Source organism: Chenopodium quinoa, unplaced genomic scaffold, assembly GCF_001683475.1.
Source record: "Chenopodium quinoa cultivar QQ74 unplaced genomic scaffold, ASM168347v1, whole genome shotgun sequence".
Classification (NCBI taxonomy): Eukaryota; Viridiplantae; Streptophyta; class Magnoliopsida; order Caryophyllales; family Amaranthaceae; genus Chenopodium; species Chenopodium quinoa.
In genome coordinates, this window is record NW_018745395.1 from 948,922 (window position 1) to 974,249 (window position 25,328).

General features: G+C 35.0%; 1 protein-coding gene across 1 annotated transcript; it reads left to right on the top strand.

The window, feature by feature from the left end:
• The first annotated feature begins 7,867 nt into the window (after positions 1-7,867).
• On the top strand, positions 7,868-12,775 carry LOC110712940 (transmembrane 9 superfamily member 7-like). Its single transcript, XM_021891406.1, has 7 exons — positions 7,868-8,168; positions 9,031-9,195; positions 9,324-9,433; positions 9,542-9,647; positions 9,730-9,842; positions 11,066-11,207; positions 11,286-12,775. Exons 1-7 carry the CDS (start codon positions 8,055-8,057, stop codon positions 12,441-12,443), a joined length of 1,908 nt encoding a protein of 635 aa, XP_021747098.1. The 5' UTR covers positions 7,868-8,054; the 3' UTR covers positions 12,444-12,775.
• The last annotated feature ends 12,553 nt before the right edge of the window (positions 12,776-25,328 follow it).

Genomic DNA, 25,328 nt, shown 5'->3' on the forward strand with positions numbered 1-25,328 from the left:
GCTTTATTGTAGTTCTTATTCGCTTTAGATACTATTGGTAGTATGATTGTTATTACCCCCCAAAACATAGCAAATTCTTAGATGTCCTAGCTAAGATTTGCCCAAACAGTATTTTTTATCATAAAAGTTCTGTTAATTCTCTTAATATGTATTTTATAAATCTTGATAATCGTTGTAGATATCGTATGCTTTATTATTAATTAATGGTATTCATTTTCTCTAATATTTTTACTAGCTCTTTGCCTTCAAATTCTGAGGAGCCCCTTGTAGGTATGGAACCTCTTGTGATGGAGGAGATGAACTAGGATCTTGTGTGCGATCCGACAAAGGAGGAAATTTTTTCGGCCTTATCTCAAATGCGCCCCAACAAGGCGTTGGGTATCGATGGTATGCATGCCCTCTTTTATTAGAAATGTTGGAATATTGTAGGGTTTGATGTCGTGTAGTATACTTTGAAGTGGTGGCATGATAATATTGATATTTCTGATATAAATAAGACATATATATAGTTCTTACTCCTAAATGCCAAGAGCCTCGAAAGATGAGTGAGTTTCGACCTATTAGCCTTTGCAATGTCATCCATAAATTGATCTCGAAAATGTTGGCTAACCAGCTCAAAAGAATTCTCCCGAATATCATTTATGATCATCAAAGTGCTTTTGTTCCGGGGAGGTTGATAATGGATAATGGTATAGTGCCTTTTGAAAATTTTCACTGGATGAAAAAGAAGGGTGAAGGTAAAATAGGGACGATGGCGATGAAGTTGGACATGATTATGGCGTATGACCGTGAAATGTGGTCGTTTTTTGAAGGGGTAATGTGCAAGCTTGATTTTTGCAATGATTGGGTGAGGAGAATTATGAGTTGCTTGTCTACTGTGAAGTACACTTTTAAGTGGAATGGTTTTGTGGATGATGGTGAGGTGACTCCTTCTAGGGGCCTTAGACAAGGTGACTTGATCTCACCTTACCTATTTTTTATGTGTGGAGGCCTTTCCTAGTCTTCTTCGGATGGCAGCTTGTGAAGGGTTGATCCATAGTGCACAGGTTTGTCGAGGAGCTCCAAAGGTCTCTCATCTCTTCTTCACGTATGATAGCATCCTATTTGCTAGAGCCACTCTCCAAGATTGCTAAAAAAATTGTTAATACTATTAATATTTATGAGGGAGCTTCGGGCCCCTTCAAAAAAAAAAAAAAAAGAAGGAGCTTCGGGTAAAAAAATTACTTTGAATAATTGAAGGTGTCATTTAGCAAAAATGTGGAGTATAATCGAAGGAGGGATATTATAGCGGTGCTTGGTGTTAGGGAGGTGGCGAAACATGTAAAATATGTTGGACTCCCTACAATCATCAGAAGATCAAAGAAGAGTATTTTTAGTTGTCTCAAGGAGAGAATTTGGAAGAAAATGCTAGGATGGAAGGGGAAGTTGGTGTCTCAAGCTGGCAGAGAAGTCTTAATCAAAGTGGTTACTCAATTGATTCCGACCTATATGATGGGCCTCTTTAAAATCCTGAATGGCTTATTGGATGAAATTCACTCCTTGCTTGCTCGGTTTTGGTGGGGGTCTCATGGTGTGAATCGGAAGATGCATTAGATGAGTTGGGAAAAGTTATGTTTGCCTAAGTCTTATGGGGGGATGGGATTTCAGGAATTAAAAGTCTCCAACCAAGATCTACTTGCCAAGCAAGGTTGGAGGCTCCTGTGCAATCTTACCTCTCTCGTTTACAAAGTCCTAAAGACAAGATATTTTAAGAATGACGAGTTTGTGGATGCTAGGAAGGGTTATGATCCAAGCTATGTGTGGTGGAGTATTTGGGGGGGGGGGGGGGGGAGGCAAAAGCATTGTTTCTTGAAGGTCTAAAATGAAGTGTGGGCAATGGAGAAAATATCAGTGTGTGGGATGAGGCGTGGCTTCCGGGTTGTGGCTCTGTGATTGTCCCTATGCCTATTGAGAGCCCGGTTGATCTGAAGGTGGCTGCTCTTATCGACTTTGAGGGGAGAGGGTGTTTATGGAGGTTCTGCAATTACACCTTGCTGCTACTGATGTGCCAAAGTTTGCGAGTATCCCTCTTAGTTTGCGCTACCCAATTGATGTGAGATATTGGTGGCCTACTGAATATGGTATGTTCTCTACAAAATCTGCCTATTGGTTGGGGAGGTTGGGTCATATTAGAGGTTGGGAGCAGCACTACGACAACATTGGTGAGGATTTTTGGAGAATGATTTGGAATTTTAGTGGACCGCCTAAACTGAAACAATTTTTCTAGAAGGCTAGTTCGGATGCTCTTGCTACTTTGGGTTGACTAAAAGATAGACATGTGTGTGATGATGATCTTTTCCCCCTGTGCTTCAATAGCAGCGAGACCATTTATCACTTTATCTTTATCTGTCAGAATGTAAAACGAATCTGGGATACTTCCTCCTTTAATGCACGGCTGCAAGATGCTCCTAGTTTTAATTTTAAAGAATTATTTCTTTACGTTGCGTCTAAGGTGAGCAAAAATGAACTCATCTCTTTTGCTACTATTGCGTGGGCTGCTTGGTCTCTTTGAAACTCGATTGTTTTTTAAAATCCATGTAGCTGTGATGTTGTTGACATTACAGGCTATTTATGGTTGGTGGAAGAAGTACACTTCTGTTGTAGGCTACACTAATGTGGTCAGGGGTGCTGGTTTGAGTAGCAGGTGGATTATACTCCATCTGTTGGTGATGTGTGTGTGTGAATTCGGATGCTGCTATGATTCACGAAGGGTGTGTGGGCTTAAGTGCAGCATTGAGAGATGGACAAGGGAAGCTGCTTGCTGTAATGGTGAAGAGAGTGGCTGGAGATGACAGTGTGAAGTGTGCAGAAACTCGGATGGGAATCCTGCCAACAAAAGTTCTGGGATATAGTAGGATCGAGCTTAAATCAGATGCTCTGTGTGTTGTTAATGTTGTGCAAAAAGAGGAACAAGGAAGGTCACTGTTTGACTTGATCATTGAGGATATTGTTCTTTCATGTGATTCTTTTCGTTGTCTTCATCTTAAGAGAAATGCCAATGTGCTAGCCCACTTAGTTGCTGGATTGTTACTTTGTGGGGATAGGGTTGAACAGGTGTTTGTGAACGGTTTTCCGCAAGGTGTGATTGCCTTGACGGAGATAGATATGATGTAACCTGCTTTCCTATTAACTAATTTGCCATGTTCCCGTTTGCCTAAAAAAAATGGTATTCATTTTCTCATAAAAAAAATCGTGTTACATACAAAATTAGGTTAGACAATTGAAATTGAGTCTAATTGTCATTTGTCTTATGACCCAATAAACTAAACATGCTTGTATGAAACCCACATTATTAATGAGCCTGATCATTACTCATAAACCCATTTATAATTACTTTTAGGCCGCGCTCACTTCACTTTATTTTTGTTGATCTAAAATTATTTTTATTAAACTGGAATTAATTTTGTTGAAGTGAAATTAATTTTACTGAACTGAAATTATTTTTACTGATTCTGTTTCTTCTTTATAGTTACTGAACTGATATTATTTTTACAAAATTGAAATTATTTTTGCTAAACTGAACTTATTTTTACTGAATTGAAATTAATTTTATTAAACTAAAATTAATTTTATTGAATTAATTTTTTTTTTTTTTAAGATGAAGTAAACATGACCTTACATTGATTACAACTTAATTTCCTTATCAGGTGAAATAATAAAGCCGTAGATTAAGGGTCCTCTCTATTTGCCTTTAAAAAATAATAGCTACGGTATATAATACAATACTATGCTTTTTTTTTTTTTATAATCTAAAATTTGCAAATTTGAATCATATAAATTTATACTCCCTTTATTTATTTTAAGTATTACAATTTGATAGGCACATAGCTTAGTTTTAGACAAATTAATTGATTTGAATATAAAATAAAGGTAATTGAGATATATCGGGTATTTTAGTAAGTGCTTCAATGTCCATGAGTTATATAAAGTATGTACTTCCTATGTTTTTTTTACTTGACTCACTTTGACTTTTACTTTTACACTATTCACCACATCTCCTTTGATCGCTTTTTATGAATTATTTGCAAGGAAAACATATTAATATGAGATATTGTCAAAAACGTCATAATAATTACTATCATAATAAATTTTATAATATTTACTTATGGAAAATTAAAAATGATTAATGTTTTGTATTGGCAAGCGTGATAAATGAAACGAGTTAATTAAAAGAACAAAGGTAATATGAGTTATTATATCCATGTTTTAATAAGGGCCTGTTTTGATTTAATGAACTGAGCTGATGAACAAAATTAAACTGAGCTGAGTTGAACTGAGCTGTTTATGAGAGAAGGAAATTATAAACTGAGCTGAATAGAATAAGTCCTTAGGTACTCTACTTTCCATCCATTTGTATTTTAATAAGTGCTCTATTTCTATTTTGGAAAATTTTAAGAATATTTTACCATTTTCCTCCCCAATAGTGGTCTCTCATATCATGTTTTAATTTCTTTTTCAAATTCTCATTTCTATAACTTAAACCCAATTTTTTTGTTCAACCTACTACCCACTTCAGTAATAAACTAATGCATTCCATTGTTCCTACTAAAACTTTGTGCTCCTAAAAATTAGTAAAAATACAAGTGTGTCATGTTTAAATGTCTAATGTAAAGCCAGAGAGTAATTTTGTAGCTCATCATTTAGCGAGAGTAGTACCGTACAATGTTGAACAAGTATGAGTTAATCACTGTCCGGACGATATCACTATTTATGTACTCATGAACAATTTGTCTACTAAGACTCCGTTCACTTCACCTTATTTTTGCTATTGAAATTAATTTTACTAAAATTAAATTATTTTTTCTGAACTTAAATTATTTTAACTTAACTGAAATTAATTTTGCTAAACTGAAATTATTTTTGTTACTGAACTTAATTTTTTTTATTGAAATAGTTTTTTTATTAAAATAAAATTATTTTTATTGAATATCCTTTCTTTTAAAATGGAGTAATATAGTCTAACGCCCGTTCACTTCACCTTATTTTTGCTGAACTGAAATTATTTTTACTGAATTGAAATTACTTTTACTGAACTGAAATTATTTTGCTGAACTGAAATTATTTTCACTAAATCTCTATTATGTTTCTTCTTTACATTTACTGAATTTTACTAAACTAAAATTATTTTTACTGAAATAAAATTATTTTTGCTTAATATAACTTATCAATCAATCAATCAATTACTTAATACTAAAAGCGAATCTGACATGACACTTGCCATGTTCCGATTAAAAATTTTCCCGCCATTTCCTTTTTTTTTCTTTTTTGTACAAAATCTTCATTAATATTATTTTATATATCCTACTTCCTCCGTTCTTTATTACTTGAACTGTATTCCTTTTTAAAAAGTTTCTTTTTCCTTGACATGTTTCCTTTTTTGGCTTATTTTACATAATACGTTGTATGATATTTAACTTTCAATTTGGCAACTATATACGAAATATATTCTATATGCATATCTTTTGTATTTTTTATAATAGGTATTTTTCTATAATAAACAAACACATAATACGATAATATATTAGAATAATAAAATGTACTACTCCCGTACTTCGTATCATTCTACAACGTATTTTTTTTTTGAAAGTTTTTCTGCTCTAACCAGCATTTGATATTTTAGCTATTATCATATATTTATTGAATTTTTTTTTATATAATACGAGTAATAACATTACAATTCAATAACTATAAAAATAAATATAAAACAAAATTAAAAAATAATGATTATTAATTTTCATAAAAATTAGTTAATTAAATTTGTAAAACATTGTGCCAGTTATAGTATGCTATAAAATATTGTGCCGGTCAAAACATGCCAACAAAATAGGGACATATGGGTATATAATTACATTGCATGGGTTATAATTATAAATTGCATTCTCATATAAAACACTATAATCATTAAATTTTTGTGTTTTTTTTAATGTTTAATAATCAATAACTTTTGATAACAATATAATATTAATTCAAGTTTTTTTGTTTGTTTATTTTTTTAAAAAGAAATTCAAGTATTTGTTTCAATTAAAAATATTATTTTTTTTAAAAAAAAATATTATTGTTGTATTAACATTATAATTCATTGATTCATAATTTGATTAAGTAAAAACCGTGCGTTGCACAGTATTTAAAATAGGTTCTACTAAATTGAAATTAATTTTATTGAATATTATTTTTTTTTTACGGTGAAGTGAAAAAGCCTAACTCTAGGGCTGGCAAATGGATCAGGTCGGGTCGGGTTCGTGTTCGGGTCAACTAATTTTCGGGTCAGCTACCCCCAAACCGAACTTGATCCATTTAACTTTTCGGGTTGAAAACCCCAACCTGAACCTGATATTTTCGGGTTCAGGTCAACCCGATATTGACCTTATTTGACCTGATTTTTTTTTTTTGGAATCAATTTGCTTTAACTTGAAACTGACTTGATTTTTTTTTCTTCAAATATTAATCTGATATGGGTTAAGTGATTCATATAATAATCTGATATTAGGTAAATCATAAAATTATATGAACAACACCGTATAAATTTGGTAAATTGTAAAAATTTAATCAAAAAAATAACAACAATAGAAATTAATAACAGAATTTTTAAGTGTATTTTCTTGCAATTTAACATGAACAACAACAAAAATCTCAAAGCAAAACAATACAATAACGTTAAAAAAAATCGAAATCGGCAAACTACAATAAAAATTGATGAAAGTTCTTGAAAACTAGCAACTTGAAGCTTGATGTCCGTGAAGGTGAAGAAGACATGAAGGAGGAACACTTGCAAAGGATTTTAGGAATTGATATCTTGTAGGGGTGTCCGTTCGGTTTTCGGTTTGGATTTAGTCCAAATCCGATCCAATCCGAAATATAATTCGGTTTTCAATTTTCCAATCCGATTCGATCTGAATTTCTCTCTTGATCCAATCCGATCCAATCCGAATTAAAATTCGGTTATTTGGTCCAATCCGAAAATCCAAATTATAATACATTATTTTTTTAGCGCCTAATACAATTATAAAAATAAAGCTTTACTATAAATAAAAGTCTTCAAAATCATGATTAAAATACATAGTTCAACATCAAGTCATTAATTAATTAATACAAAGTCTCTCTAATTTATTTTATGTAGTATTAAGTACTTGAGCTAAACTTCAAAATATAAAGAAATCCATATTTATACAAGCTTAATTTTACAATTCGGTTTTCGGTTTGGATTGGATCCAATTAGGGTCAATCCGATCCAATCCGAAAATCCGAATTTCCAAAAAATCTAAATCCGATCCGATCCGATTTAAAGTTCGGATCCGATCCGAATTGATAATTCGGTTTGGATTGGATTGGATTTCGGTTTTTATCCGAATTATGGACACCCCTAATATCTTGAGAGTTGAAGAGAGAGAAATAATGAAATATGGGAGAGAATGTGAATTCCAACGGCTGATGAGTGATGAGAGGAGTGAGAATTGGATAGAATTTAGGGTTTTAGTTTTTATATGGACATATATGGCTATGTATGGGCTTTGGGCTTATTTTATTAGCTTTCTTTCAGTTTTTTTTTTTAAAAGAATTTACTGATCAAGGTTAGATTATCATGACCCAAAAATATTTTCGGGTTAAGTGGGTCATATTCGGGTTGGAATTTTCAACCTTAACCTAACCCATTTATTTATCAGGTCGGGTTCGTGTCAACCCATTTAACTTTTCGGGTTGAAAATCTCAACCCTAACCCGCTATTTTCAGGTCGGATTCGTGTCGGGTTTTCGAGTCGGGTCAGCTTTTTCCAGCCTTACCTAACTCCAAATAAGTTCGATAGTTGAAATTTAACATTGACTACCCACAACCCACCCTACGAGTAGTTCCACAAAAATAAAGAAGCAAAAAAACTTGAATCTCACGAATCCTTCATTTCCTTTACTTAGCCATTCTTCCCGTCTTCTTCTCTTCTACTCCGTACTATAAACACTGTTTATCAATCAACCCATCTTCATCTTTCTCTCTCCTCCCTCTTCTCGATCTCAAGATCGAAGATGGGCTTCCATGGCAGAAGCTCATGGATCTTTTCTCTCCTCTGCGCTCTTCTCCTCTTCTCTCAAGCTCACTCTTTTTACCTTCCTGGTGTTGCTCCTCGCGATTTCCAAGTGGTAATTTTTTTTGTTCTCTTCATTTGTTCTTTGTTTCTTGTTTTCTACTTTTGATTTGCGTTTTTGAGTTGTAATTTTTGTGGGGTTGGTTATTTGATCTGTTTTGATTTGGGGATTAGGGTTTTTGGTAGGATCTATTACTGTTTAATTCGTGTTCTTATTGGTTTTTATCTGGATCTGATTATTTGGGTTTATTCATGTGCTATTTGATCTATGTATTGTGTGTTTTTATCTTATTTGACTATCCTGAGGTTAGAGATTTTGGGAGATTTGATTAGTGTAGAAAGATCTTAAATTTTCACTGATGATTTGACTGTGAGTTATTGAGTGGAATATATTTCAACCTGAGGCACTGTTATTTGTAGAAATTTCGATGTTTCACTGCAATAATAGCTTCATACTATCACTTTTACTGTTGAATATAGTTGTGGATTGATGTGCCGTGTTATCGCGAAGCTAAAAGCTGATCCTTGCTTCGATTAGTGGAAGATCTGAATGTTAGTGAGAATGTTGGGACGACATTCAGTTGAATTGATTAGTTGGATACATTTGTGAAAATCGATTGATTTTTGAATTTATGAGGTTGCATTAAGGTTATTATCTTTTGATGACATTGAAAACTGGTGCAGACCTCATTAGACTTGGAGTCCTGGATGTATTGGTAATTGGGGGTGGAGTGGACTGGGTCGGCGGGGCTAAAAGTGCAATACCCCGTTTTTTATTTGATGCATCGTGTAGAGCTTGGAAATATTGTTCATTGAATAATATGCTTATGAATGCTACAAATATTTAAATTGTACAGTTCATTGAATAATATGCTAAAAGTGCAATACCCCGTTTTTTTTGTTGGAAATTTGTGCAGGGAGATCCTCTTCAAGTGAAGGTGAATAAGCTTTCATCTACAAAGACCCAGCTTCCTTATGACTACTATTTCCTGAAATATTGTAAGCCACAGAAAATTATCAACAGTGCTGAGAACTTGGGAGAAGTTCTTCGTGGTGATCGTATTGAGAATTCTGTGTACACTGTAAGCTTGCATATCTTTGTAAAATGTATTACTATTATTTCTACAATTTTCTCTGCAATGTATCAGCTTTTGGACCACAAGTCATGGTTTTATGATATTTAAATTTGACATTTCTATCGGTATGCCAGTTCAAGATGAGAGAGGAGCGGATTTGTCAGGTTGGTTGCCGACAGAAACTTGATGCTGAGGCTGCTAAAAACTTCAAGGAAATGATTGATGATGAATATAGAGTTAACATGTAAGTACTGGTGATTAGTTGGCTGAATTTAAATAGTTTAGATGGATGCTTTAAATTTGGCTTATGTATCTATGTATGCCTGCTTACATTTCTGTTGTGTTGTAACAGGATTCTGGACAATCTTCCAGTTGCTGTGATAAGGCAAAGGAGAGATGGACATGCCAAGGTTTACGAGCATGGATATCGTGTAGGATTTAAGGGAAAGTACTCTGGGGTAAGTTGTATGCTATACTATCTACCTGTGGATTTTGTACTGCTGTTTTTTCCTATCTTGATGCCCAAACTTGCTGTTGCAGACTAATGAGGAAAAGTACTTTATCCATAACCATCTAAGCTTCAAAGTGATGTACCACAAGGATCTGGAAACTGATGTTGCTCGTATAGTTGGTTTTGAGGTTACTCCTCACAGGTTTGCTTCCTATCCTTGCTGAAAACATTGATTATTACTTGTGTCATCCTTTTTTGTTTGTATGGGTGTATACTAAATTCATGTGTTCTTATTTTTTTCATTTGCCACGTAAATTTCATTGCTTCAACTTTTCTCATCTTATAGCTTTGTAAAATGTATTACTATTATTTCTGCAATTTTCTGTTACTTTTATCATTCAACTGTCGATGGATTGTGCTAAGGATCTTAGCGTTTGTAATTTGATGAAAATATCCAAACTTGGGAAGTGGGAACCAATATTATATGTCAGTAATCTTTCAGGAGATTAGGATGCCATATCCTTACTTAAGGAATTAGTTTGTGAGGAGAATGAATATAAACTGAAAGAGGGTCCTGTGAGGTTTATGCTGGATATTGATTGATTCAATGAAGGGGTGAGGCTTCATTTACCACTGCTTCTGGCAGACAAACACCAATTCCCTGAATCAAATGGAGAATGTATAGAGAGAGGAACAAGGGGTAAGAACTTGAGCAATCATTTGGTTTTGTGAAGCAGTGTTGAAGATGTATGAAGTGAACAAATATAGTGAAAGGCTGATTTTTTCCCCACCATATTGTCATTCTATAATATTGGTATGCGAATTTTGACACTCTTGGAGAATGATCTAACACTCGATGCTTTTCAGACGACATGATACATCTACTTCGTATGCAATTGTTTTTGCTTGAAGGCATGGAACTGTGTATTGTGCTAGTGAGCAGCTGAGTGCCTGAGCGCTGTCAGTCCTTACATTATAATAGTTCTATAGATATTCTCATAGCCCTTTTTATCCCCTTTTTTTTCGCTTCTGAATAGTTATGCAAGTTTAGTGTAAGTGTGTATATAACTTGTTGAAGAACTTTCGTGGAACCGCGGTGAACAGCAGATTACTAAATTAGACAAAAAGTTTCATTCAATCTCATTTATCTGGCACTCTGAATTAATAAATCTTTACCTGTGAGACAAATTACTGACTCACGAGGTTATTCGGTTCAGTTTTGTTGATCAATGTTTTGATGCATGCTTAGCTCAGTTAGGCTTTGAATTTGTCCGCAATACTGATCTAGTCAAGAACTTGTGATGAAAGACCTGTTAGATTTAAATAAAATTCTAGCATCTATTCATTGCAAATGTTAAGCTTACAATCCTACGTGCATGCATCTGCATTGACTACTGGTATGAATCTCTTTTGATCTTGTAATAGTGTTGCTCATGAGTATAAGGAGTGGAAAGATCAAGATACTCAAGTGGTGACATGCACGAAAAACATTGCTCAAAGTGGCACTCCGCCACAAGAGGTTGACACTGATAAGGAGGTGGTTTTCACTTATGATGTTACTTTTGAGGTATGTTATTCTCTAGATATCGATATCACTATTTTATGACTATTATCCCTTTCTCTCATTATTATCTTATCTTTTCAGAAGAGTGATATTAAATGGGCATCTCGATGGGATACATATCTTTTAATGAATGATGATCAAATCCATTGGTTTTCCATCATTAACTCCTTGATGATTGTCCTTTTCTTATCTGGAATGGTTGCCATGATCATGATGCGAACACTTTACAGAGATATAGCCAACTATAATCAGTTGGAGACTCAAGATGAGGCTCAGGAAGAAACTGGATGGAAACTAGTTCATGGGGATGTTTTCAGACCACCTCTAAACTCTAGCCTCTTGTGTGTGTATGTTGGAACTGGGGTTCAAATTTTTGCAATGACTCTGGTCACTATGATGTTTGCATTGCTTGGATTCCTTTCACCGTCTAACCGTGGGGGGCTAATGACTGCTATGGTTCTGTTGTGGGTCTTCATGGGTTTGTTTGGTGGTTATTCCTCAGCTCGTTTGTACAAGATGTTCAAAGGCACTGAATGGAAGAAGAACACACTGAAAACTGCCTTTATGTTTCCTGGTATACTCTTTAGCATTTTCTTTGTGTTGAATGCTTTGATCTGGGGGGAGAAATCTTCTGGTGCCGTGCCTTTTGGAACTATGTTGGCGCTTATGTTGTTGTGGTTTGGCATATCAGTTCCATTGGTGTTTGTTGGTAGTTACCTCGGATTTAAAAAGCCACCCATGGAGGACCCAGTCAAAACTAATAAAATTCCTAGGCAAATTCCTGAGCAGGCTTGGTACATGAAGCCCATTTTCTCTATTCTCATTGGAGGCATCCTTCCTTTTGGTGCAGTCTTTATTGAGCTTTTCTTTATACTGACATCCATATGGCTAAACCAATTCTACTACATCTTCGGCTTCCTGTTCATTGTCTTCGTTATCTTGATCATCACATGTGCTGAAATAACAATAGTGCTATGCTACTTCCAGTTGTGTAGTGAAGATTATCATTGGTGGTGGAGGTCATACCTGACAGCAGGGTCCTCTGCCCTATACCTGTTCTTGTACTCCATTTTCTATTTCTTTACAAAGCTGGAAATTACGAAGCTGGTTTCTGGGATCCTTTACTTTGGATATATGCTAATCGGTTCATATGCATTCTTTGTACTCACCGGCACCATTGGGTTTTATGCATGCTTCTGGTTTGTAAGAAAGATCTACTCTTCCGTGAAGATCGACTAATTACTGCAGTAAGGCCAGAATTTAGGGTTTTATGTAATTCATCAGTGAGATTCCACTCAAAACTGCAGAAGAACGAGGTAGGAAGATTTTGTGCCCATAGATTTGTATGTTCTTCAAGTACAGCTGAACTCTTGAGCTTCAGCCCGTGCAGAAAAAGATATCATTTTGCAGGTGTTAGTGTAGGCCACGATGTGTACTAATGTGCTTTCAGAATGTTACTTGTCAAGATATTGTGACTGGATCACATCTTTAATACTTCGTATATGATACTGCAATGTTTTTGTTAATTATAGCTTAAATGCATTTTATTTAATAGCAGATTCAATTGTTTTGTTGTGGCTGGTCTGGTATGAACTGTCTTGGTGCCTTTCTGTACTGTTTCAGAAGAACTGCGCCGTTTGCAGAGAATGTGCACATAATTAGATTGTAAAGGGCAGGTCTTTGAATGGTTCAGTGCTGCATGCATGAGCAAGCTTTTGACAAAACCAATTTTGATCCAATTACCTTTATACGCCCCTCATGGTTGTCAAATAACAATCTTAACACTAGATCAAGTACTCCTCGGTGAATGGAGATTTGATATAGCACTTCCTATTTACCCTATATGCAACTCATTCATTGAATGAGAAAAAAATAATCTAGTGCATGAGTTCATAATACGACCTAATTTTGCTCAATACTTTTTTTTTTTTCCTTATATCATATTTAGGGTGTGATTGGATTGAAGGAATTGGAGGGAAAGGAAGGGAAGGGAAATGGAGAGATGAAATATCTTTCATTTGGATAACAAATGAAGAAGGAAGGGAATTGGAGGGAAGGGATTAAATTGTAGGAAATTAATCCCTTTAACAATGGAAAGATTTGGAAGGAAAATTCAACATTCTTCCTTTCCCTCCCCTCCTCTTCTCCTCCCTCCCCTTCTTTTCCTTCCTCCTTTTTTTTTTATCCAAACACAGTGTTAAAGATCATTATTACTCCATCCGCTCCATTTTGCTTGCCTATGTAATTTGGGATAGAGGGGTATTAATCAATATTTCCACTAAAATTTAAACAATTATACTACTCCCTCCGTTCCCGAAAAAACGATCTATTTGGCCTGATTTTAGTCTCAAAAAGAACGACTCATTTATTTTTCCCAACATCTATTAAAATCACAAAATTACCAATATATCTTCAAATATTTTTGTCATGTAGCTCCTTCTCTCTATTTTACCCTTGTATTTTTTTAGATCTTTGTGCCATTTCCTCTCTAAATTTCTAAACTTTTTTTTTTCTCTCCAGCCACCATTAATTTTTCTTTAATTTTCCCATACATTTGTACTTGCAAATTATTGTTGACTAATGTTTTCCCATACATTTGTACTTGCAAATTAAGTTTCTTAATACTCGCGAAATCAACCCAAATGGGTCATTCTTTCTTGGACGGAGGGAGTAGTTAATATATAAAGATGAAAATTTGAAAAAAAAATAATCCCACTTTTGTCACTTCTGCTCAAAATAATCTCACCTTTGAATAATCTAGAAATAATCTCACCTTTGCCCTCCATGTTCAAAATAAAGCAGAAGTGACAAAGGTGAGATTGTTCATTTCAATTTTTCCAAGATATTGGCCTAGTTTGGCAAGTGGCTGTTGGCGGTTGGCTGGTTCACTTGGCTTGTTTGACCAGCTGGTATGTTTGACTGTTTATAATGGCTTTTGAAATTGGCTGTTAAAGCTGGCTGTTTATAAAAGTGTTTGGTAAATTAATTGTTGGTATTTGGCTGTTTATTAGATAATTTGTTGGCCAACAAGCCAAAAGCCAACAAAAAAGCTACTCAAAGCAGCTTTTTCATTTTGGCTTAAAAGCCAGCTTTTTCACTGGTTAAAAAGCCAATTACCAAACACATTTTTTGGTTGTTTGACCTCATAAAAAAGCCAAAAGCCAAAAGCTAACCAAAAAGCCATTTACCAAACATGGCCATTATGTGTTGCTCATTTGCTCAAAGTGAATCTAATAGTAAGAAAACTGAGGATGATCTGGGAATTGGGATGGATTGCCCAGTTATGTTACACCTGCTTGTGCCTGAGGTTAAAGAACACGAACATCACCGTCAAACACATTTTTTTAAGGCATTGAATGAGAAAATACATCACTTTTATTGTTGGTTTTGCGACCCAAGGTGCTGCTCTTGGGCGAGGAATTATGCATGGCATGGGGAATGACAGGCCTTGCACCACTGACTAATGAACTCATTGTGGTACGGTAGGGCATGATCAAGACAATTGCTTTCAACTTTTGGAGAGTTCCTCAATTGGTGTCTTGCAGAGAATAGGGTGAAAACTGTGGAGGCTGCAAGAATGTCACCCCCTAATGCTGCTGGAAATGCCTCTGGCTTTTGCAGTTCATTTGGGCAACATATTGATCGAATAAGGGTTCCACAACTATCGAATCTGCAATGGCAACAATTGTTGGGTACGCTATAGCTATTTTAAACAATTACGCTACTAGAAAATTTGATGGCAGTTGTAGCTCCAATTAAGGCCACTCAATGGATTATCGACACTGGTAGTTCAAATCATATGACTGGAAATATTATGGCATGTTTATGTTCAGTCAAAAATAAAATCATATTTCTCCCGTAGTTGATAGCATGTTTATGTTCAGTCATTGTTATGATTCAAGAGACACCCTTTAATTTCATTGCAAGTTACACCCTCAAAGAGGCACTTCTATGAGAGCTGCTTACGGATTACATTAATGCAGTTGACTAATATGAAGCATTCTAATAGGTTCATAGAAATCATTCGCGACTTTCTTATAGCTACCACAGTTACAGGGTTAGTAACCTGTTTATATTGTAGCTGAATTCAGAAGATTTGCAGAAAGAGTAATCAACTGTTGTGCAGAAATTAACAAGCATAACTCTGCTAAATATTTAACACTAAATATAGGGTCTATACGGATTAAATTATAAACGTATCAAGAAGTTGAACCGTTCACAAAAGACTAGCAGTACATGCAGTATAACAGGCTAACAGCTTAGTAAAATTTTAAACTGCATGTTTCAGAATAATCAAATCAATTGTATAATTTCCTATAATAAGCTAGCCTGTAATTAGCAATAAAACATTGCCCAAGCAACTTTGTAGGAAGAGTTAAGAGTTTGAAAAGCTTAAAATTGTACAAAGGTACAACTAAATGCAGGATAGGATTGAAAGTGCATCACCAGACGGACTCTGATTTTCTTTTCATTTGTTTTGTACGTGATACATCTCCGATTACATCCATATTGTTATTATATTCTCCTATAAAAAGCGTAAAAATTAAACAAACTTAGATGGTATATGATGACTCCACCTTGTTGTTTCCCTTGTTGTTTCGTTTATATTCCTACTTAGTTTTATATTGGATGATGGAAGTCAAAATGAATAGTCAATGTTTATTTAATATGCTAATATGTTTAGTTTATTTATCTTAGCTTATTTTATGATTCTGTCAAATTATATTCGAATATATCCTGCTAAATATGCTAACCTATTCGTATATTCTGCTATAAGCATGTTTATGTTTTTATTATTCTTTAAGTAACTGATTTTATCTTTATGTTTCTAAGATAATATTTTCTGTCAAATGTATTTATTTATCTAGCTTATTATTTATCTTATTTGGTTGTTGAATTTTTCTGAATATGATAAGATTTCTGTTTAAGATAAATATTGATGTTACTTGTGCTTGCTGACCTGGTTTTTAGGAAGCTAAGTATGCTGTAACAGATTTCTAGCTGGAAGATAAACGTTGAATTTAAAAGCAGCTTTGAAGTTTGAATTTGAAAGCTTCGAAATTTCTGGAGTTTGTTGAAGACCCAGAGACAGTTGGCAACGTTTTAAAGTCAGCTTCAAAGCCTTATAAATAGCATGAAGATCAGCCGGTTTCATTATCCAAGTTTTTCAAGAAGTCTTGTGCTATTCTAAGAGCTTTAATTCTCTCATTGTTTACTACTTTTCATTACTTAAAAGTGAGGGAAAAATACGAGTGTTCACTTGTGCTAAACTTTGTAATACTTGAGTGATACACTTCGTAGTAAAATTATAATACTCGAAGTTGTTTGAGTGTGTTAGCTTTTATTTCTAGGATTTGAGTGTTTAAGGTGTAGTGGGAAGTACTACGGAGAGAAGATAGTGAGATCTTCTAGGTTGCTTTAGAACTCTAAGGGAAGAAATAAAAGTTGGTTAAAATCCTACGGGTTGGACAACCCTAGGCGGAGACGTAGGCCTTTGTGCTGAACTTCGTAACAATTCCTTGTGTTTATTTCTGTTTTTATTTTTGCCTTATTCTTGCTTTCGTTCTTTGTTTTAAACAGTTTTAACAAAATCCAAAACAAACGTTTATAACCTTCTGCTTACTAACTGTTTTACTTTAAATAGTTTTCAAAGTCTTGATTTGTAAAACAAAGATCAGTTTATTCCGCCCTGTAACTGATCTCAAGGCCTTGACATTTTCTGTTTTGCGAAAAACGCCCATACTTTATTCAACCCCCCCTTCTAGAGTATTAATATGTTTATTCCATTACCATTGTGATCCTTTCATTTGGTATCAGAGCAGGTATTCACGTAAAGATCTAACAATCTGTGAAGATGAATTCCATTGGTGATGGAGGCTTCGCTCAAGGTCGATCCGCAAATCGCCCTCCTCTCTTTTGTGGCAACAACTTTGCTCATTGGAGGTCATTGATGCAAATGTTCGTGATTGATCAAGACCTTGAACTCTGGGAGATTATCAAGAAGGGTCCTAAAGTTCCTATGAAGACCACTGAAAGTGGAGTAGCCGTTCCTAAGAATGATGATGAGTTCAACCAAACGGATCTTGAAAGTGTTGCAAAGAATTATCGTGCTATGAACTTTCTGTATTGTGGACTAGATGCTAATGAATTCAACCGTGTGTCTACATGCAAAAGTGCCAAGGAGATATGGGATAAGCTCGTAGTCACATATGAAGGAACAAGCCAAGTCAAGGAGACCAAAATCAGCATTTTCCTTCGACAATATGAACTTTTTAAAATGCTTTCAAATGAATCTATTAAAGAAATGTTTACTAGATTCACTCAAATTATTAACAATCTTGATTCTCTTGGCAGGTTTTTCTCAAATGAAGAAAAAGTGAGAAAGATCCTTCGATGTCTTCTAAAAGCAAAGTGGGGTCCTAAAGTTACAGCAATTGAAGAAGCTCAAGATCTAAGAACCCTTCCTCTTGATGATCTATTGGGAAAATTAATTACCCATGAAATGTCCTTTGATGAAGAAGATGGAGAGCCTGCCTCATCCACAAAGGGGCTAGCTCTCAAAGCCAAGAAAGAAGAAGAGATAGAGGAAGATTCGGATGAAGATGATGATGAAGACCCCTTTGCTCTTCTCTCAAGGAGTCTTACCAAAATCCTCAAAATGAATAAGAAGTTCTCAAAAGAAAGAAATCATGGAAAATCTGATCGATACAGCAATCGCCAAGAAAAGCCTAAGGGAAAGACATACAACAAACTCAATACCTTGAAATGCTATGAATGTGGTGAAGAAGATCACCTTGTACGAGATTGTCCTCAAAGAAAGAAGTCTAAGCCCTACAAAAAGGAATTCAAGAAAAAGGCTATGGTGGCATCTTGGAGCGATTCTGACTCAAGTGATTCAGACGATGATGATCAAGCCAACCTATGTCTAATGGCAGAAAAAGACACTTCTAAAGAGGAACATCTTCAGGTAATTGTAAATAATCTCATGTCTAGTCCTTCAAATATTCTTTTTGAATTCTTGCATACTATGATTATCAATGAGGAAAGCTTGATTCAAGAGTCAAAAATTTTGAAAGAAAAACTCAGTACGCAAGTTGAAACTACTGAGAATTTAATCAAAGAAGTTTCTGTTTTAAAAGAAGCTTATACAGCTCTCGAAAACAAGGTCAAAGTGTCTGAAACTCAGATCAAGGCCTTGAAAACCGAGAACAGTACTTTGAAACAAAAAACTCACTTCTCTAAATTACTGTAATTATAGTCTTGAAAACGAGAAGAAAAGTCTTTTTGAAAAGTGTTCAAATCAGCAAAGTCTTTTAAATAAACTTTCAAATTCTGAAAATGATTTTAACAAAATTTTGGACAAAGCACGAGGATCCAGAGACAAAACTGGACTTGGTTTTAACAAATATCTTGACAAAAAGAAACCTACTGTTTTTGTTAAAGCCAAAGGAAGTTTTAATGGTCCTACCTGTTTTTATTGTTGCAAAAAAGGTCATACCAAGCTTACCTGTCCTTTCAAAAGGAAAGATCCTCATATTATCAAACATTCATTTCCTTATTTTACTCGAGACCAAATTAAGCAAATCTGGGTAGTTAAGGGAACTAGACCACCAAACATGGTCTATCTCGAATATGATTCCAAATTTGCAGTTTGGTCTAGAAAGGTTTGATAATTTGTTATTTTGCAGGAGAGCTTGAAAAAGAAAGATTATAGATGGATTTTAGATAGTGGATGTTCTCGGCACATGAGTGGAAATTCTGCTTTATTCTCTAAGGTTGAAACTAATCTATGTGGAACAATAACCCTTGGAGACAAAAAGAAGTGCAATATCGTTGGCATTGGCAAAATTGGAGGTGATGCATTTAACTCCATTGATGATGTCTATCTAGTTGATGGATTTAAGTACAATCTTTTAAGCATCTCTCAACTGTGCGACAAAGGCAACGAGGTAATATTTGATAGTGAAAAATGTGAAGTGCGTGACAAAGGTGGTAAGATCATTCTAACTGCTCCTAGAAATAATGATGTGTATTCGTTTCATTCTAATCTTGTTGAAAGTTCTAGTCTGAAGTGTCTCAAGGCCCTGACTGAAAATACAAGGCTTTGGCACAGAAGACTTGGACATATTAACATGCATACTATGAAAAAGTTGTCTATGCAGAGTTTAGTGCGTGGCTTGCCTGAATTAAATTTCAAAGAAAAAGGGCTGTGCAAAGCATGTGCTCGAGGTAAACAGGTTAAAGGTTCTTTTAAGACCAAAAAGGTTGTAAGTACCTCTAAACCCCTTGAACTTTTACATATTGATTTATGTGGTCCTATGCGTGTCAAAACCCCAAAAGGAAAACAGTATATCTTTGTGGTTGTTGATGACTATTCTCGTTTTACTTGGGTTTCATTTTTAAGAGAAAAATCAGAAGCTTTGTTGGACTTTTCAAAAATTTGCAAAGAAGTTCAAACTGAGAAAAACCTACCTGTGGTAGCTGTGAGAAGCGACCATGGTAGAGAATTTGATCAAATTAATTTTGAAAAGTTTTGTACTAAATATGGTATTTCTCACAACTTTTCAGCTCCAAGGACACCTCAACAAAATGGGGTTGTGGAACGCAAGAACCGCACCCTTGAGGATCTGTCCAGGACCATGCTTTTGGAAAATGCTTTACCAAAATATTTTTGGGCAGAAGCTGTTAACACAGCTAACTATGTTTCAAATCGTTGTTTAATTCGCCCTATTTTAAAGAAAACTCCATATGAGCTTTTCAAAGGAAGGAAACCCAATATAGCTCATCTAAAACCATTTGGATGTACTTGCTTTGCTCATAATAATGGCAAAGATAACCTTGGGAAATTTGATGCACGTAGTGATGAAGCTATTTTCTTGGGATACTCTTCTGTTTCTAAAGCATATAGAGTCTTTAACAAGCGAACTAAGCTTGTTGAAGAAAGCATACATGTTATTTTTGACGAATCCGAAAAGGATACTTTGAGTGAAAGTTTTACAGGTCTAAGGCTGAACAGATACGAGGAACCAGAAACAGATAATGAAAGTGATAAAGAAGCAGCAGAAGCTCCAGCAATGCGCCCTACCCAGAACATCCAAGAACCCATTCAAACCACAGAAGAATTAAATCAATCCTCTGTTTCTCCTCCTCAAAGCCCTGAAAGCTTAACTCAAGACCTTGAACCTGAACCTGAATCGAGCCAAAATTCATCTCATGGTCTTGAAACAGTACTCCAAGAACCTCCTGCTACCCCCTTACTAATGCGCAGAAAATTCAAACATGCCTCATCTCATCCTCTTGATAAAATCATTTCTGACCCAAAATCTGGAATCCAAACCAGAGCAAACTTAAAGTCTCTTTGTGCCTTTCATGCCTTTGTTTCCCTTGTTGAACCAAAAAATGTCAAAGAAGCCTTACATGAACCGGATTGGATTATTGCTATGCAAAGTGAGCTAAATGAGTTCGAGAGAAACAAAGTCTGGAATTTGACTTCAAGGCCCAAAGGAAAATCAATAATTGGAACAAGATGGGTTTTCAGAAACAAGTTGGATGAAAATGGTAAAATTGATCGAAATAAGGCAAGGTTAGTAGCTCAAGGCTACAATCAAGAAGAAGGTATTGATTATGAGGAAACTTTTTCACCAGTTGCACGTATGGAAGCAATCAAAATTTTACTTGCTTTTGCATCCTTTATGCGTATTAAACTATTTCAAATGGATGTAAAATGTGCCTTTTTAAATGGTTTTCTAAAAGAGGAAGTTTATGTAGAACAACCTCCTGGTTTTGAAAATGAATCTTTTCCTGACCATGTTTACAAACTTGATAAAGCTTTATACGGTCTGAAACAAGCCCCAAGGGCTTGGTATGAACGTTTATCAAAATATCTTTTGGAAAACGGTTTTAAACGTGGTCAAGTTGACAAAACTCTGTTTGTTAAAATCAAAGCAAGTGACTTACTGATTGTGCAAATTTATGTTGATGACATTTTGTTCGGTGCTACTAATGATTCCCTTTGCAAGGAATTTTCTGATATAATGTGCAGGGAATTCGAAATGAGCTTAATGGGTGAACTCAATTTCTTTCTTGGATTGCAAATCAAACAAGATAAAGGAGGCATCTTTGTGAATCAAGGCAAATATACTAGAGAGCTCCTTAAGAGATATGATATGCTACAATCCAAAGAAGCAAAAACTCCTATGAGTTCATCACTATCTTTAGACAAAGATGAGAATGGTAAATCAGTAAACCAAAAGCAATATCGAGGTATAATTGGATCTCTTCTTTATTTAACAGCAAGTCGACCTGATATTATGTTTAGTGTTTGTATGTGTGCACGTTTTCAAGCTGATCCTAAGGAATCACACTTAAGTGTTGTTAAACGTATTTTAAGGTATCTAAATGGAACTAAGGACTTTGGTCTTTGGTATCCTAAAAATAGCAACTTTGAGCTTGTTGGGTATTCGGATGCTGATTTTGCAGGTTATAAAGTAGACAGGAAAAGTACTTCAGGTTGCTGCCAATTTCTTGGATCATCTCTCATAAGTTGGCACTCTAAGAAACAAAATTCCGTAGCTTTATCAACTGCAGAAGCTGAATACATTGCAGCCGGTGCTTGTTGTTCACAAATATTGTGGATATCTCAACAGCTTAAAGATTTGGGCCTTAATTATACAGGAATACCTTCAAAGTGTGATAATACTAGTGCTATATCAATTGCTAAGAATCCTGTGCAGCACTCTCGAACCAAACATATTGATGTTCGACATCATTTCTTAAGAGATCATGTGGAGAAAGGTGACATTTCTATCTCTTTCATTCCTACAAATTTTCAAATTGCTGACATATTTACCAAGCCTTTGAGTGAAGAAAGATTTAATTTTATACGGCTTGAGTTGGGAATACTAAATAAGGATGCAACTTCGTAGGGGGAGCCAAGGTACGTTACTTAATTTATTTAATTGCTTTAAGTATTTGTTTTTGTGTTAAGTGCAAATTACTTCAGAGCCCTGAACTATATTTCAAGGCCTTGAAGTAAAACTGCCGAAAAATAAATAAATAAATCTGGAACAGTACTTGGTGATTATTCTCATGAATTCTCATTCAATGTACTTATTTATTATTTCTTTTGAAAACGTTTTCAAAACTCGTACATTCATTTAATCTATTTGATTTTTAAACAGTCGCACCTTTTCACCTTTTTATCTTTTTAATCTGTTTTGAAAAATCTTTTACTATCCCGTACCTATAAATACTTGCCTGCATTCACTCCTTCTCTCTCATCCGCCAAAAAGATTTCACTCTTTCTCTCCTCTGCTACCTCTGTCTTCTCCTCTTCTACACTCTTCCATTATTTTTTTTCCCTTTCTTCATGGCGCCTAAAAGAAAGCATGTCGCCATTAAACTTGCTCAGAAAAAGAAACAAGCCAAAGCTCAAAAGAAAGCTCCAAAGCAAGTTCCATACTCTGAACCTTCACAATCGGCATCTTCTCATTCACCAATTCGAGAAGAGGAAACCCCATCGAAAGCCATTCCTGTCAAATTTCCTGAGAAATCTCAAGCTTCGGCTTCTCAAGAACACACTTTTGAAGTTCCATCCTCTCTCCCTCCTTCATGGTTCAAGAATTTCACAACCCTTGGTAAATGTAAGGATGGGTATCACTCTCGCAAGATTTGTTCTTGTGAACCAATTGCTATGGATCTTGTCAATTCCTCATCGCTTCGATGTTTCAAGCTATTTCGTGAGTCTTCTCTTGTTCATCTTGCTTCTCTGCCTAATTTTGCATACCCTCGTCTCACTCGTTTATTTTATCTTAATATGACTCTTGTTAATTCTAGTGAGGGGCCTTCAATTGAGTCAATTGTTAAAGGAATCAAAATTAGATTAACTAATCAGATTCTGGCAGAAATTTTGGGGGTTGCTCCTGTTGTGTATGATAAGTCCTTTCCTTCTCGTCTTTCTTGTATTACTGCTGCTAGGACTCAATTTCTTTTGCCTAATACTCCTACCTCAAAGCAGCTCACTCACTCTTCTCTTGATCTTGAACCTAAGATCATTTTCCAATTTCTGACTCGAACTATTATGCCCAGATCTAATTCAAGGGAATTATTGACTGATCAATGCCTTGAAATTCTGTTTTTGTTGTTCAATGGCTATCCTCTTGATCTGCCCTCCATTATTCTCACATATATGTCTCACATCTACAACTCTACTCGTCTTGCTACCCTTCCCTATGCAAACCTTTTGCCAAAGATCTTCGAATTTTTTGATGTTCCAGTTGACACAGAGGAAGTAGATCGTCTTACTACTCCTAATGTGGGCCTGGAACTCTTCAACAAAATCGAAATTTTCAGGGTTGGAAGGGATACATGGAAGTTCATCTCAGACCTCTCTGATGAAGACCTTGCTGCCATTCCCTCTGCCTATAAACCCAAAGCTGATATTCCTGTTCCTGCTTCAAAACTTCAAGCTCTGGAATTTGGCATGGAGGATCTTCGCCAGTCCATGTACTCCCTGTTTGCAGATGTTGAGAGGAAGCTTGATGAAATCAGTGCTCAGTTGGCTGGTTGAGCAGGGGAGTTGCAGGACTCAAGGCTTATTTCTGATTTTCAAGGCCTTGATGTTTTTTAAAAAAGTTATTTTGCTTCTTTTGGTCTGTAATAACTTTGAACTTATGTTTTTTAGTTGTTTTTCAACCTTTGTTCCAGACATTTTCTCCCTTGATTGGATGTCAAAAAGGGGGAGAACATCTATGTTTGTGTGTGTTAGTTTTTGGAAAGTTTTTGGTATATATATGATTAATGTTTTTGAATGATGGTTATTATTTATGCTCCTTATGTTATCTTACTCTAATCATACTTGTTCTCTTTATTATTTGTCACAGGTTTTGACTTCCATCAAGGGGGAGATTGATGACTCCACCTTGTTGTTTTCCTTGTTGTTTCGTTTATATTCCTACTTAGTTTTATATTGGATGATGGAAGTCAAAATGAATAGTCAATGTTTATTTAATATGCTAATATGTTTAGTTTATTTATCTTAGCTTATTTTATGATTCCGTCAAATTATATTCGAATATATCCTGCTAAGTATGCTAACCTATTCGTATATTCTGCTATAAGCATGTTTATGTTTTTATTATTCTTTAAGTAACTGATTTTATCTTTATGCTTCTAAGATAATATTTTCTGTCAAATGTATTTATTTATCTAGCTTATTATTTATCTTATTTGGTTGTTGAATTTTTCTGAATATGATAAGATTTCTGTTTAAGATAAATATTGTTGTTACTTGTGCTTGCTGACCTGGTTTTTAGGAAGCTAAGTATGCTGTAACAGATTTCTAGCTGGAAGATAAACGTTGAATTTAAAAGCAGCTTTGAAGTTTGAATTTGAAAGCTTCGAAATTTCTGGAGTTTGTTGAAGACCCAGAGACAGTTGGCAACGTTTTAAAGTCAGCTTCAAAGCCTTATAAATAGCATGAAGATCAGCCGGTTTCATTATCCAAGTTTTTCAAGAAGTCTTGTGCTATTCTAAGAGCTTTAATTCTCTCATTGTTTACTACTTTTCATTACTTAAAAGTGAGGGAAAAATACGAGTGTTCACTTGTGCTAAACTTTGTAATACTTGAGTGATACACTTCGTAGTAAAATTATAATACTCGAAGTTGTTTGAGTGTGTTAGCTTTTATTTCTAGGATTTGAGTGTTTAAGGTGTAGTGGGAAGTACTACGGAGAGAAGATAGTGAGATCTTCTAGGTTGCTTTAGAACTCTAAGGGAAGAAATAAAAGTTGGTTAAAATCCTACGGGTTGGACAACCCTAGGCGGAGACGTAGGCCTTTGTGCTGAACTTCGTAACAATTCCTTGTGTTTATTTCTGTTTTTATTTTTGCCTTATTCTTGCTTTCGTTCTTTGTTTTAAACAGTTTTAACAAAATCCAAAACAAACGTTTATAACCTTCTGCTTACTAACTGTTTTACTTTAAATAGTTTTCAAAGTCTTGATTTGTAAAACAGAGATCAGTTTATTCCGCCCTGTAACTGATCTTAAGGCCTTGACATTTTCTGTTTTGCGAAAAACACCCATACTCTATTCAACCCCCCCCCCCCTTCTAGAGTATTAATATG

Bases quoted from the DNA above. Each gene is read 5' to 3' on its own strand.
- LOC110712940 (XM_021891406.1), top strand. From the start codon at position 8,055: ATGGGCTTCCATGGCAGAAGCTCATGGATCTTTTCTCTCCTCTGCGCT. The intron at 9,196-9,323 runs GTAAGCTTGCAT...TCGGTATGCCAG, and splicing joins TTGAGAATTCTGTGTACACT to TTCAAGATGAGAGAGGAGCG. The intron at 9,434-9,541 runs GTAAGTACTGGT...GTGTTGTAACAG, and splicing joins GATGAATATAGAGTTAACAT to GATTCTGGACAATCTTCCAG.